This window comes from Ovis canadensis, chromosome 1 (assembly GCF_042477335.2).
Source record: "Ovis canadensis isolate MfBH-ARS-UI-01 breed Bighorn chromosome 1, ARS-UI_OviCan_v2, whole genome shotgun sequence".
Classification (NCBI taxonomy): Eukaryota; Metazoa; Chordata; class Mammalia; order Artiodactyla; family Bovidae; genus Ovis; species Ovis canadensis.
The window spans coordinates 79,012,859-79,026,102 of record NC_091245.1 but is presented as its reverse complement, the minus strand read 5'-3'; the positions used below and the strand labels follow the sequence as shown (position 1 = coordinate 79,026,102).

At 39.6% G+C, this 13,244-nt stretch overlaps 1 protein-coding gene and 1 long non-coding RNA gene across 4 annotated transcripts in view; one reads left to right on the top strand and one right to left on the bottom strand.

Moving 5' to 3' along the window:
• DPH5 (diphthamide biosynthesis 5) overlaps positions 1–13,244 on the top strand; it is a 42,195-nt gene that overhangs the window by 15,200 nt on the left and 13,751 nt on the right. For all 3 annotated transcript variants that reach the window (XM_069598927.1, XM_069598928.1, XM_069598930.1), the window contains exon 5: positions 9,486–9,606. In XM_069598927.1, coding sequence (XP_069455028.1) covers positions 9,486–9,606 — 121 coding nt within the window. The remainder of the gene's footprint in view (positions 1–9,485; positions 9,607–13,244) is intronic.
• Positions 7,925–9,676, bottom strand: LOC138445226 (uncharacterized). The gene is made up of 2 exons (XR_011258762.1): positions 8,777–9,676; positions 7,925–8,573 (listed from the first exon to the last, which is right to left on the bottom strand). It is a non-coding gene; the product is annotated as an uncharacterized lncRNA (long non-coding RNA).

The following is a 13,244-nucleotide window of genomic DNA, read 5'->3' as shown; positions in this document are numbered from 1 at the left end:
GTTGGGAAGATCCCATGGAGGATAAATGACAACCTACTCCAGTATTCTTGCCTAGAGAATTCCAAGGACAGAGGAGCCTGGTGGGCTACAGTCCATGGGGTCACAAACAGTCAGACTTGACTGGATGACTTTTACTCTCTTACTGTTTGCCTGCTGAGTTTCTTTGGATATGGTAATAAACCTGACCAAGAAGGTCTCTGCTCTCAAAGAGCTTACATTCTAGTAGGACAGAGAAGTGATAACAAAATAAATGTCAGGTAGTGGTAAGTATAAGAAATTCAAGAAGACTGCTACGTTAGAGGGTGACTAGATCACTACTGTCGTTGAGTGGTCAGGAGAGGTCTCTCAGGGTGGTAACATTTAAGATTAGATAGGAATCAGGAAGGGACAACCATATCCCAAAGTTTGGACAAAGATCCTAAAGTAGAAATGAGCTTGGCTTCTTAAAGGAAACAAAGGAAGGCTTGCTGGAGAGTTAGCAGGCACAGGGAAGAGTGATCTGAGGCTGGATATGTGGGTGGACTTGGATCACTAGGCTGTCTAATATACTATCAGGAGTTTGGATTTTATTCTAAGTGATACAGACTAACTGCCTTTAGAGGGATTTAAGCAGAGCAAATACTTGATCTGATAAGTATGTATACTATCATGTAAGAGTCGAATCCCTAGTCTATGTCCGATGCAGGATACAGCATGCTTGGGGCTGGTGCACGGGGATGACCCAGAGGGATGTTGTGGGGAGGGAGGTGGGAGGGGGGTTCATGTTTGGGATCGCATGTACACCCGTGGTGGATTCATGTCAATGTATGGCAAAACCAATACAGTATTGTAAAGTAAAAAAAAATAAAAATAAAAAATAAAATAAAATTTATATCTGAAAAAAAAAAAAGATAGCTCTAGCTGGTCTGTGGAGATAGAATTGCTACCAGGCAAGACCAGAAGTGAGGAAATCAGTTAGTAAGTTTATTGTATTCCTTTAGAGGAGAGATGATGGGGGCTTAGATCGCATGGAGAGGGTGGGGTATAATAGATGATAAGTTCTAGTATCCTATATATTTGGAAGCTAAAAAGTTGGCCTGTTTTCCAACTTATTTTTTTATTTGTTTATAAAATATTTATTCATTTATTTGGCTCTGCCAGGTCTTAGTGGTATCATGCGGGATCTTTCTTTGCATCATGTGGGTTTCTCTCTAATTGCAGTGTGCAGGCTTAGTTGCTCCTTAGTATGTGGGACCTTGGTTCCCCTACCAGGAATTGAACTTGAGTCTCATGCATTGTACGGCAGGTTCTTAATCCCTGGACCACCAGTGAAGTCTGTTTGCCAACTTTAGGCAAAGGTTACCTAGATTTTCACTGAGTTAACTTTGAGATTTTTCACAATTAAAATGTTAGTTACAAACGTGTACTTTAAAATCATGTTGTTTGAAATACCTAGGCAACAGATACTTGTAACACATTATTTGTATTCTGAGGATTTTTCTAGTCAAAGAAAAATCTATTTTATTTATCAAGAGCCAGACATTGTGGTTATATTTAAACATTCCTGGTAATGAAAAATCAAGGATTTTTCTAAGTATACAAAAGACAAGAGGAACAAGTCCTTCTTTTCTTGAAATCTTCAAGTTAAACATTTAGCAGTGTAATCATGCTCTGCTTTTGAAGAGTCATTTTGTAATTTTTTTCTTGATAATAAATGACATATGTACTCATAAAAATTGGAAAAATACAGTAAGTATAAAGAAGAAAATAAAAGCATCTATTGTCTCACCTCCTAAAGGTAACCACAGTTATCATTTTGGTGTATTTTCTTTCAGTCTTTTTACTTTGCACTTACTATGTGTACATTCTCCTGAATCTGACAAACTAAGTAAAAGAATTACGTAATAATAAAATGCTTTTTTTTGGCCTAGTATTTATTTATAATTTAGAATTTATTTAGAATTTATTATTAGCAGTTTGTGTGATGGAATGTATTCTTGTAAAAGTTTGGTGACTGAAATAATTTTGAGATATTTAAAGGAAATGTAAATAAAATGGTTTGATGGAACCAGGTAGCAGTGATTTCTGCATAAAAACTTCCTTATCAGTTGTGGCTGACTTCAGGGAAAAGGCTGTATAATTTTCTCATCATTATGAAATGCTTCCACTTTCTCTGACTGTTGCATGAGTGACCTTGATTATTGCCATATGTTCCCCTGTTTATATAATACCTTTCTACTTTGGGAAAAATATATATTACTGTCAAAAAGTAAGAATCATTTCCTTCCTTTTTAAAAATAACACTCATTGTGATAGCATTTTGACCTTGTTGTAGTTCTTACTGTTAGTTTTCAGAAGCATTAAATTGGTTTCATTGTTGTCCAGGCACTATTGTAGAAATGATAAAACTTAATGAGTACAAAGAACACCAGATTAGGTAATAAGGGTATCAGAGCTCTGCATTACTATTGTAACCTTAGAAAATCTTAGAAAAACTCATCCAGTAAGTTCTCCATTCTTTTAGTCACTTCAGAATTATTTTTGACCACCTGTTAAATCATGAGTATATTAAATTTTTTCCCCTTCCTTTTAATTTCCTTTTTGTTAGTCACTGTTTTAATAGCCATCTTACCATTATTCTCCTACAGTTTATAGTTTTCTGCTTAAATTGTAGATCTGATCATGCCATTCTTCTATTCAAACAGTCCTGGTAAATCTCCATCCTATAAGAGAGTTCAGTTACTTGTATATGTTTATGTGCTCACTGTATTATAAACTCCTTAATTTACTCATCTTCACATCTTCCTTGCTACTTTATTGCAGTGTACGCATATAATCAATGTGCAACAAATATTTGCTGAGTTGGATTGCTTATTTATTTATCCCACCCTGCTTGCCCCCCACCCCAAGTTGGATCTTGTCTTTGGAATTGTATGCTTTAAATTGTGATTCTTTCACTTAATTTATATGTGGGCTCTCTAATTTATATGTGAAAATATAAATCTTCCAGCTCTTCTGTCTACATAGTCATTCAACTTTATCTGTGTACCTACTTCTGTGTATAATCTTTCTTACTGTTAGCAAACATCAGTGTTATATCAGTGTTAAGCAAAACGCACCAGGGCTTCCCTGGTGGCTCAGAGGTTAAAGCGTCTGCCTCCAATGCGGGAGACCCGAGTTCGATCCCTGGGTAGGGAAGATCCCCGGAGAAGGAAATGGTAACCCGCTCCAGTATTCTTGCCTGGAGAATCCCGTAGACGGGGAAGCCTGGTAGGCTACAGTCCACAGGGTTGCAAAGAGTCAGACACTACTGAGCAACTTCACTGGATAATCACTGGATAAGCAAAATGCATGTGAAGATTAAAAACAAAAACAAGTATTATATATAAAAAACAAAACTAGTAACTCTTGATTAAATGGTTTTGTGGTACATTTTTGGACAGCCCTGCTGGCTCAGCTTTCTTTTACATCACAAATTTAAGTGATCTGGTTAGGATATACATATATAAAATGATATATGTAGGGCTTGCTAAAGTTCTTAGCAAGTTAAATTTTCTAACTTTTCCATATCCAAAAAGATACTTTTTAACTTAAAAATCACAAAATATTTTCATTTGAATTTAAAATGTATGTGCATTCTCAGTTATGTCTGACTCTGTGACACCATGGACGGTAGCCCTGCAGGCTCCTCTGTCCATGGGATTTTTCCAAGCAAGAACACTGGAGTGTGCTGCCATTTCCTTCTCCAGGGGATCTTCCCAACCCATGGATTGAACCCAGGTCTCCTGCAATGCAAGCAGATTCTTTACCATCTGAGCCCTTGAATATAAAATACCAAAGCATTAAAATCTAATTATAAAATGGAGTTTACAAAGTATCTGTGCTTCTGAAAGAAAGGAAATATCAGCAGTGAGATGAACAATAAGACTATTAAGGTCATTCAGGCAAGTTGTATTGAGAACTCAAACTAAGGTAGAGAAAAAAGAAATGAATAATGTCTGGGTAACCTATAGAGCAAGAATTGACAGGAATTGGTACATAGTAAGATGTCAGGAATTAGACATACTTGTTAGAGGCAAGGCAGGCAGTACTTACTTCTAGACAGTTGCTTAATGTCACTCTCAGTATTGCCCAAGATTTCCCGCCTCTGTTCCTTTGTTCACATCATCTCATTCTGCATGTTCAGCTTCCCTAGACTAAATCGTACCTAAGGTCCAGCTTATATTCTGTCTATTCAAAAGTTACCTTCAGGTGCTCTCTAGATGGGGGAAACGCTAAACTCTTACAATCTATGTCTAATTTTTTATTATTGTTTATTACCTCATATTTGTCCTTTCTTGTGCATTTTTTCACTCATAACTAGTGCCTTATATGTGATTAAATATTTCATTTTGAATTGAGCTTTTATCTTCAATAGATTTTAAAAAAAATCATGATTTCAGTATCAAGTTAGATAAACTGCTTTCCCTATAACTTACTCTAGGTTAAAATTTAAAAAGCCTGTATTTACCTACTGTTTTTGAAAACTGCTCTTTTTATAATCTTTAAATGTAGGATGGTAGGTACACGGGCCTTGGCAACGCAGTTCTCGTCAACTGTATGATTTTGTTCCAGTTTCCTTTTGTACTTGTAAGTCCTTGAATTGTGAAACACAAAGGCACTGGTCCTTCTGTTCTTTGAGGTACTGACATCTAAATGGTGAAACTGTTTGCATAATGTTCCAGGATTCAGTGAAGAAGTTTGTACCACAGCCATGGAAATGGTTACAGTCTATAAATCAGGGTCCTAGAAAGCAGTGCTTATGTGAGGTTTTCTTTAATCGCCCAAATTAGACTGTTCAGAGAAGCTTTTACACAAAGTGTTTCAGCTAGTGTTTACATGTGACTAGCATCTCAATGCTCTTTTAAATGAACTGTTCCTTGCTTTTTGAATGAAGAATTTATGTCCATGACTATATTTCTGTGACTCTTAAAATATTGAAAACTTGTTTATTTATTCATGGTGACATATATAGTTTTCTTTAATGGTTTTACTGTAAGGTTTTTTAAATAGAGTGATGTTAATATTTCAAAATTTGACCAGAGATGCCAAAAATCCTTTTCAATATGTAAAAGATTGAACATGTTTCAAATATTTGGTAATATTTTTGAGCTCACTCCAGTAAGGAAAGCAGTTGGATTATAGTGTAACACAGTGTTTTAGAGCATCTTCATTATAAACATTATCATTGTTAGATTATCACATCCCTAACATTTAAGTCTTTACTAGGCACTGGGCACTACATACAGTATATCAATTAATCCTTAGCAAAACAGATTGTTAGGTTTATAATTATATCGAATTGGCAGGGGAGTTCCTCCTGAAAGTCACTCAGCTAGTCACATGATCATCCTGGTAGTAGGAACCAGAGCCATGACTCCACAGCGTTTGCTTGCTATGTGAGGTATAAGTAAGACTGCATATTTCCTGAGGGCTGGAGCTCTGTTTCTCTCTCATTTTATACCCGTGGATAATGTAATGCCTGGCACGTTGCAGATGATTCATAGTAAATATTTGTTAGATACATTTGCCTCTCACAGAACAATACCAATGACAGAAACCCCCAACAGAGCAAGGCTTATTCCTTGTAGCTTACCTGAATGTATTCCGAAGATCTCACACTGGAACTCTACAGTTTCTTTTTACAGAGAAATCATATTAGGTGTGGCTGGAAGGTTTATGCTTTCATTCTGAGAGTTACATAGGTCTTTGTAAACTAATCTGTGAGTTTGACTGCCCTTGAATAGCGTGGCTTCAATGGGGAAATCCTCTTTAGAAAATTTTCAAATGGACTTTGGGAATAAAGCCTATTGGTAAGTAGGTTGGAGGTTGTGACCATGTGAGGAATATGATGAAATGAACCTTCTCTTGGTAGCTCAGAGTCACCATTATGAGTATGAGTGATAGTTTTTAAGCTCTCCATGTATAAACATCAAGAAAGGTTGAGCTTCTTTAGGCAGGTAGAGGTGGGGGACCCTGAACATGCCTCTTGCAGCAGCATTGTTCAAATGAAGAACTTCAGGCTTAGAAAAGTTAGGTGATCTTGTGAAGTCAGGTGTTTCAACCGAACAGCTAATTTGTGGCAGAGGACTAGGTGTGATTTTCAGCATTTAGTGCTTTCCAGCTGTATTATGCAGGTCAGGAAGCAACAGTTAGAATTGGACATGGAACAACAGACTGGTTTCAAATAGGAAAAGGAGTATGTCAAGGCTGTATATTGTCACTCTGCTTATTTCACTTCTATGCAGAGTACATCATGAGAAATGCTGGGCTGGAAGAAAGCACAAGCTGGAATCAAGATTGCTGGGAGAAATATCAATAACCTCAGATATGCAGATGACACCACTCTTATGGCAGAAAGTGAAGAGGAAGTAAAAAGCCTCTTGATGAAAGTGAAAGAGGAGAGTGAACAAGTTGGCTTAAAGCTCAACATTCAGAAAACTAAAATCATGGCATCTGGTCCCATCACTTCATGGGAAATAGATAGGGAAACAGTGGAAACAGTGTCAGACTTTATTTTGGGGAGCTCCAAAATCACTGCAGATGGTGACTGCAGCCATGAAATTAAAAGACGCTTACTCCTTGGAAGGAAAGTTATGACCAACCTAGACAGCATATTCAAAAGCAGAGACATTACTTTGCCAACAAAAGTCCGTCTAGTCAAGGCTGTGGTTTTTCCAGTGGTCATGTATGGATGTGAGAGTTGGACTGTGAAGAAAGCTGAGTGCTGAAGAATTGATGCTTTTGAACTGTGGTGTTGGAGAAGACTCTTAAGAGTCCCTTGGACTTCAAGGAGATCCAACCAGTCCATTCTGAAGGAGATCAGCCCTAGGATTTCTTTGGAAGGAATGATGCTAAAGCTGAAACTACTGGAGTTGACTCATTGGAAAAGACTCTGATGCTGGGAGGGATTGGGGGCAGGAGGAGAAGGTGACGACAGAGGATGAGATGGCTGGATGGCATCACTGACTCGATGGACGTGAGTCTGAGTGAACTCAGGGATTTGGTGATGGACAGGGAGGCCTGGTGTGCTGCGATTCATGGGGTCGCAAAGAGTCGGACATGACTGAGCGACTGAACTGAACTGAACTGAGCTGTATTAAACATTATTTTAGGCACTCTTTAAATTGAATAGTTAAGATCTGTATGCAACAGCTTTAGTATTAGGTTTTACAATATATTAAGTCTTTGAAAAGCCCATTGTGCAATACCTAGATAGGAATTAATATAAGAATATCATTCACAGTTTAAATAACTTTTTACATGTTATTTGGTTCACACCACTCTGTGGGTAGGAAAGGCATGTGTTATCACTGTTCCTATTATAGAGATTAAGACTTGGAAGGAAAGAGTAATGTCACCCAGCTAACAAATTGCAGAACCAAAGCTCAAAACTAGATTTTCTCAACATAAGATTTGGAGTTGGATTCACTTAAGTCAGATGTGCGGCTAGTCAGGAAGCAAGTTGGAACAAAGACGCTTCTTGGTTGTGTGATGGTTGCCGGGGTCCAGCCCCCGTGGATCCAGGGAAATTCAAAGGGTGAATGGCGTAGGCGAGGAAAGCTTATTTATTTAGAAATATAAGATTAGATTAGGAAGAAATAGTGTAGTAGGAAAATTTGGTGGAGAAAAGAGACTGAATAACTTGGTTTATGGGGAAAGCCAATAAAATCTCAGGACAAGATATTTGTACCATCTACGTTGGGCCACCAGTGCCCATTTGAATATTGGAGAGCACCCCACCTTGGGCTCTCTCTCTCACGGAACTTAAAAGCTGGGGCAAGTAAGTAGACTTGGCGAGCCTCCTCGCTCCAGATGGGAATTCAGCCAGAAAAGGAGAGGGAGGGAGAGGGAGAAAGAGATCCAGTCGGAGCCAGATTTCCAAGAAACTAGTTCTAGAGACTAGTCCGAGAAACTGGGCCATCCTTTATTGTTCAGAAGGCTTTTTATACTTTTGATTGTACATAGAGATCAATGGGTAATACAAAGTTATGCAGCATCAGGAGCCCTGACTTTTATCGAGATCAGGCTTTCTCTGTGCATACCTAGTTGTATACATAAGTCTTAGGTGATTTACATCATCTTCTGGCCAGAGGGCCAATTAACATTTTACAGCCCTTTTTCTGATAAGGGTTTGTCAACCAGAAGACTTATTTGTGTTAACAGTGTTGTTCTTCCCAAAGTCTGGTGCCACTCTCAGAAAGCACTAAATAAAGTTACATTCTTACATAGCAAGGACACAAGAGGAGTGCAGTGATATATAACAAAGAGAAAAGTAATTAACCCAAAAGTCTAGTGTTGCTAAGATCAAAACTACTATATTCCTATTCCTATATCCCAATTACATTGATTAATATCTTTCAGGTGCCTAAAAGATAAAGAATATGGAGGCCTGGCAGCAGTCATTGAGTCAGCAGTGGAAACCTGTCACCAATATAATTTTTAGCTCTTTATAAAAGGCTCTGTATCTTTAAGATGCTTTAAGCTTTGTGCTTCTCGCAGTTGGGGGACTGTAAGCAATTCACAAGCTGTAAAAAGTCCAAGTCCGGGGGAACCTGTTAGGCAAGTTAGAGAGCCATCAGAGGGGGTTTGAGCTGAAACATTCCTTTCAAATGCAGAAGACTGAAGCCCTAAGTTAACTTTTTCCAGAGAGTGTCTGAAGAGTGGAAAAGCACAGTACAATAAGGCAGGCAGATTCTGGTTTTTTGGGGGTAGATGTTCAGGAAAGTCCAGGGGGAACCCCTGAGGCCTGACTCACCTTGCCCATCAGGCCTCTCCGCATGACCCTGTCATGGGTGGGATCTCCCGTGCTGGCTCCCGGCAGATGGTCATGTGGAGTAGACGGGCCACTGTTGGGGGAAAGGAGGAGATTTGGGAAAAGGCCCTTATCGTTGAACTCTAGAGTTGGGGAATAAATAGTGGGGAAAGTAAGGGCGTAGGTTTTGAGGTGTAACCACAGTGAGTATGCAGTGTATGAATTTTACTGAGCTGGTATTGTAGAAAGGAACTCTCCCTCAGACCCAGGTTTGAGTTTCTTTTTACTAACTAGCTGTGTGACCTTAGGCAAGCCAGTTCATCTTTCTGAGCCTTGGTGGACTCCTCCATAAAATGAGGGTAATAGGAAACTTATGAACACTGCTCTGACTGCTCACAAGTCTTTTTTTTTTTTTTTGCTTCCTTCTGGGTTCTCTGTATTTCAGTATTTTTAGCAGCTACCTAGCTAAATCATGAACTAGTTACATATGTTCATGTACTGAATATAGAAATGCTAGAAGCCTCCTACCAAAAGGTCATCAGAATGACACCAGCTGCTATGGAGCAAAGGGAATTTTTATTACTTTTTTTTGATGACAGAGTTGATCCCCAGTCTATCTCAAGTTTGGGTGTCACTTTTTATTTCAGTTGTTATCGATGAGACAGTAGTTAGTAAATTGTTACATCATTAATTAATGTTTTTATTTTTTCAGTTGTATAAGTTTGGAGAGACAGTGTCTATCGTTTTCTGGACGGACACTTGGAGACCAGAAAGCTTCTTTGATAAAGTGAAGAAGAACAGACAAAATGGCATGCACACATTATGCCTACTAGGTAAGTGCTCTGCAGTTTCTCTAGAGTCATAGTATGGAGTTGTCATATTGTTCTTGTTTTGATTTTGTATGAAGGTAAAACCGTTCTGTGTGATATAGTCTAGCTACTCTGTGCATGGTGTGCCCTCCCCCATATTCTTGTGGAGAAGTGAATTTTCATTCCAAATACAACTTGTCTATTTCTGTGTATGTAACACAGTTCTTGCTGCTGCCTACTTCTGCCCTATTAGATCCTCTCCAGCATTCCATCTTGTACCCATTTGTTCATTAAGAGCCTGTCCTCATCAATTTACAGCAACTCAGAAGACTTATACTGAACATTTACCAAGTTCCATCCTATCTTTCTTGAGGTGTCCTTTGAATACTGCAGTCATGATGCTATCAGAATTACAGAATTATAGATCTGAGAGAGACTCTGGAAATGGAGGCCCAGAGATATTGGATCATTTTCCCACTATCACCCAGCTTATTGGTTGCAGAATTGGTAGAATCTACAGAGCCTGTAATTCACAGCTCTTTTCACTGTATTATGCTGCTAAATTGTATTTCCTACCTAGTGTGGAAAGAGTTGGGGTTACTGTCTTTGTGTACAAAGATGATGGTACTGATAGAGCTTCAGGAGTTTTAGCTACTGCACTTGCCAGCAGAGATACTGGAATTATAATGATTCACATTCACCGTCAGTTCTTTTTCTACAGTATGTGTTGTAAAAATACTGTAATCAGAGCTTTAATCTGTGGCTGATCAACAGAAGAGAAATAACTGTCATCTTTGATAACTTTGAAGTGACACTTGTACTTGACATCAGAAGACAAAATCTGAGTGCTACTCTATACTAGCTAGAGAGTATTTTGAACAGTCCATACCTTTGCCTTCTTTTTTTATCAAATAGTAATAGCCTTTTTCTTGTCTTTTGGAAGTGTTTAGATCAGTATGTGTGTGTGTATGTGTGTGTATACACATACACATATATAAAATATACATAAAAATAAATACATTATATTTATTTACTTTAAAGTCTCTAGTCTTTTGTGTCGAAGTCAAATTACTATGTTTGTAAACACTGATTCACACTCTTGTAGTTTTTTTTTTTATCATTTGTTGGGAACAAAATGCTCACATATTGGCATCAGTCCCTGGATCATACACTGAATTGCACTGTTTTGATTCTACTGTGTGTGAAGTTGTCCAGTAGAAGAATGTCTGCCATGTAGCACAGAATCAGGACAAAGAACCCATAATTTTGACCTCTGTAGTAAGTATAGATAGTCAGAACATTAGAAGAGATTCCTATTTGCCAAAGACATTTAGGCTGTCTCGAGGGGCGGTCCTAAGATGGTGGAGGAATAGGACGGGGAGACCACTTTCTCCCCCAAAAATTCATCAAAAGAACATTTGAACGCCGAGTAAATTCCACAAAACAACTTCTGAATGCTGGCAGAGAACATCAGGCACCCAGAAAAGCAGTGCATTGTCTTCAAAAGGAGGTAGGAAAAAATATAAAAGATAAAAAGAGAGACAAAAGAGGTAGGGATGGAGAGCCGTCTCAGGAAGGGAGTCTTTAAAAAGAGAGAAGTTTCCAAACACCAGGAAACACTCTCACTGGCGAGTCTGTGGCAAGCCTTGGAACCTCAGAGGTCAACATAACTGGGAGGAAAAATAAATAAATAATTAAAACCCACAGATTACGTGCCCAACGGTAACTCCCAGTGGAGAAGCAGCGCAGATGTTCACATCCACCACTAGCAAGTGGGGGATAGGCAGGGAGGCGTGGGCTGCATTGCTTAGGGTAAGGACCAGGCCTGAATGCCCTGAGGGCAATCTGAGGGAACTAACTTGAGAATAGCAAACCAGACTATGGTATAGCTATCCTACCAAAAGCCCTAACCTAAGACATCGCCAGGCCCGCTCACAGAACAAAGGACTGAGCAGAGCTAGCCAGCTGTGGACTGGCCCATCCCCTGCCAGAGACAGGCAGGCGAAGGTAGCCAGAGCCAGAAGGGGGCAATCGCGGCCCCAAAGAGGCACCATCTACCAAACTGCAAGCAGGCTTTGCTGCTAACTAAGGCTTCCTGGGATTCTGGATAGTCAACGTCCGCTGGGAGGGTCGCAGCCAGAGATCAGCTCCCCAGAAGAGACACACGGCATGCCTGAGAAGGTGCGCTGGTTGTACACCCAGAAAACCGAGCAGCAGGGATGGAGGAGGCAATAAGTTGCAGCCTTCAACTGGGGGCAACCGCACTCACCAAGCACCTGGTCACCTGAGTTGCAAGGACCTGTGAAGGGCACAAAACACAGGCCCAACCGAGTCTGCACAGTTATGGAGTACCCAAATACCTGAACCTGAGTGGCTTAGACCTGGGAAGTGCATACAACCCAGGGCTGGGCTCAGACAATTTCTGGCAGAGCAGCCCAGAGTCTAAGCACTGTAGACTGGGAAAGCACACACGCCGTGAGTGGCGGCAAACTCAGTGTGGCTGAGACACTGCAAGCACATACCAGTGTTATTTGTTTGCAGTGTTCCTCCCTTCCCACATCACGACTGAACAAGTGAGCCTAAAAAAGCACCACCACCCCCTTGCATCAGGGTGGAAATTAGACACTGAAGAGACCAACAAACAGAAGAAGCTAAAACAAACAGAGGGAACCACCTTGGAAGTGACAGGGGCAATAGATTAAAACCCTGTAGTTAGCACCAACTACATAGGAAAGGGCCTATAGATCTTGAGAAGTATAAGCCAGATCAAGGAACTATCTGAAAATGAACTGACCCCACACTGTCCACAACAACACCAGAGAAAGTCCTAGATATATTTTTACTATTATCATTTTTTTAAATAAAAATTTTAAGTCCTCTATTACTCCTTTAATTTTCATTTTTATAACCTACTATTACTATGCAAAAGACTCTATTTTTTAAAGCAAACTTCATATATTTATATTTAATAATTTATGTGACTTTGTTTTTTTCTTTAATATTGTATTTTTGAGAATCCACCTCTACTTTAGATTTTTAATCTTTGCTTTTTGGTATTTGTTATCAATTTTGTACCTTTAAGAACCCAACCTTCAGTACCCATGTTTACTTGGGAGCAAGATTACTGGCTTGACTGCTCTCCCCCTTTGGACTCTCCTTTTTCTCCACCAGGTCGCCTTTATCTCCTTCCTCCCCCTTCTCTTCTCTACCCAACTCTGTGAATCTCTTTGTGTGTTCCAGATGGTGGATAACACTTAGGGAACTGATTACTGGCTGGATCTGTCTCCCTCCTTTTGATTCCCCCTCTTTTCCTCCTGGTCACCTCTGTCTCCTTCCTCCCTCTTCTCTTCTCTGTATAACTCCGTGAACATCTCTGAGTGGTCCAGAATGTGGAGAGCACATAAGGAAGTGATTACTGGCTGGCTTGCTCTCTCCCCTTTTGATTCCCCCTCTTCTCCTCCTGGTCACCTCTATCTCCCTCCTCCCTCTTCTCCTCCTGGTCACCTCTATCTCCCTCCTACCTCTTCTCTTCTTCATGTAACTCTGTGAACTTCTCTGAGTGTCCCTCACTGTGGAGAAACTTTTCATCTTTAACCTAGATGTTTTATCATTGGTGCTGTATAGATGGAGAAGTCTTGAGGCTACTGTAAGAATAAGACTGA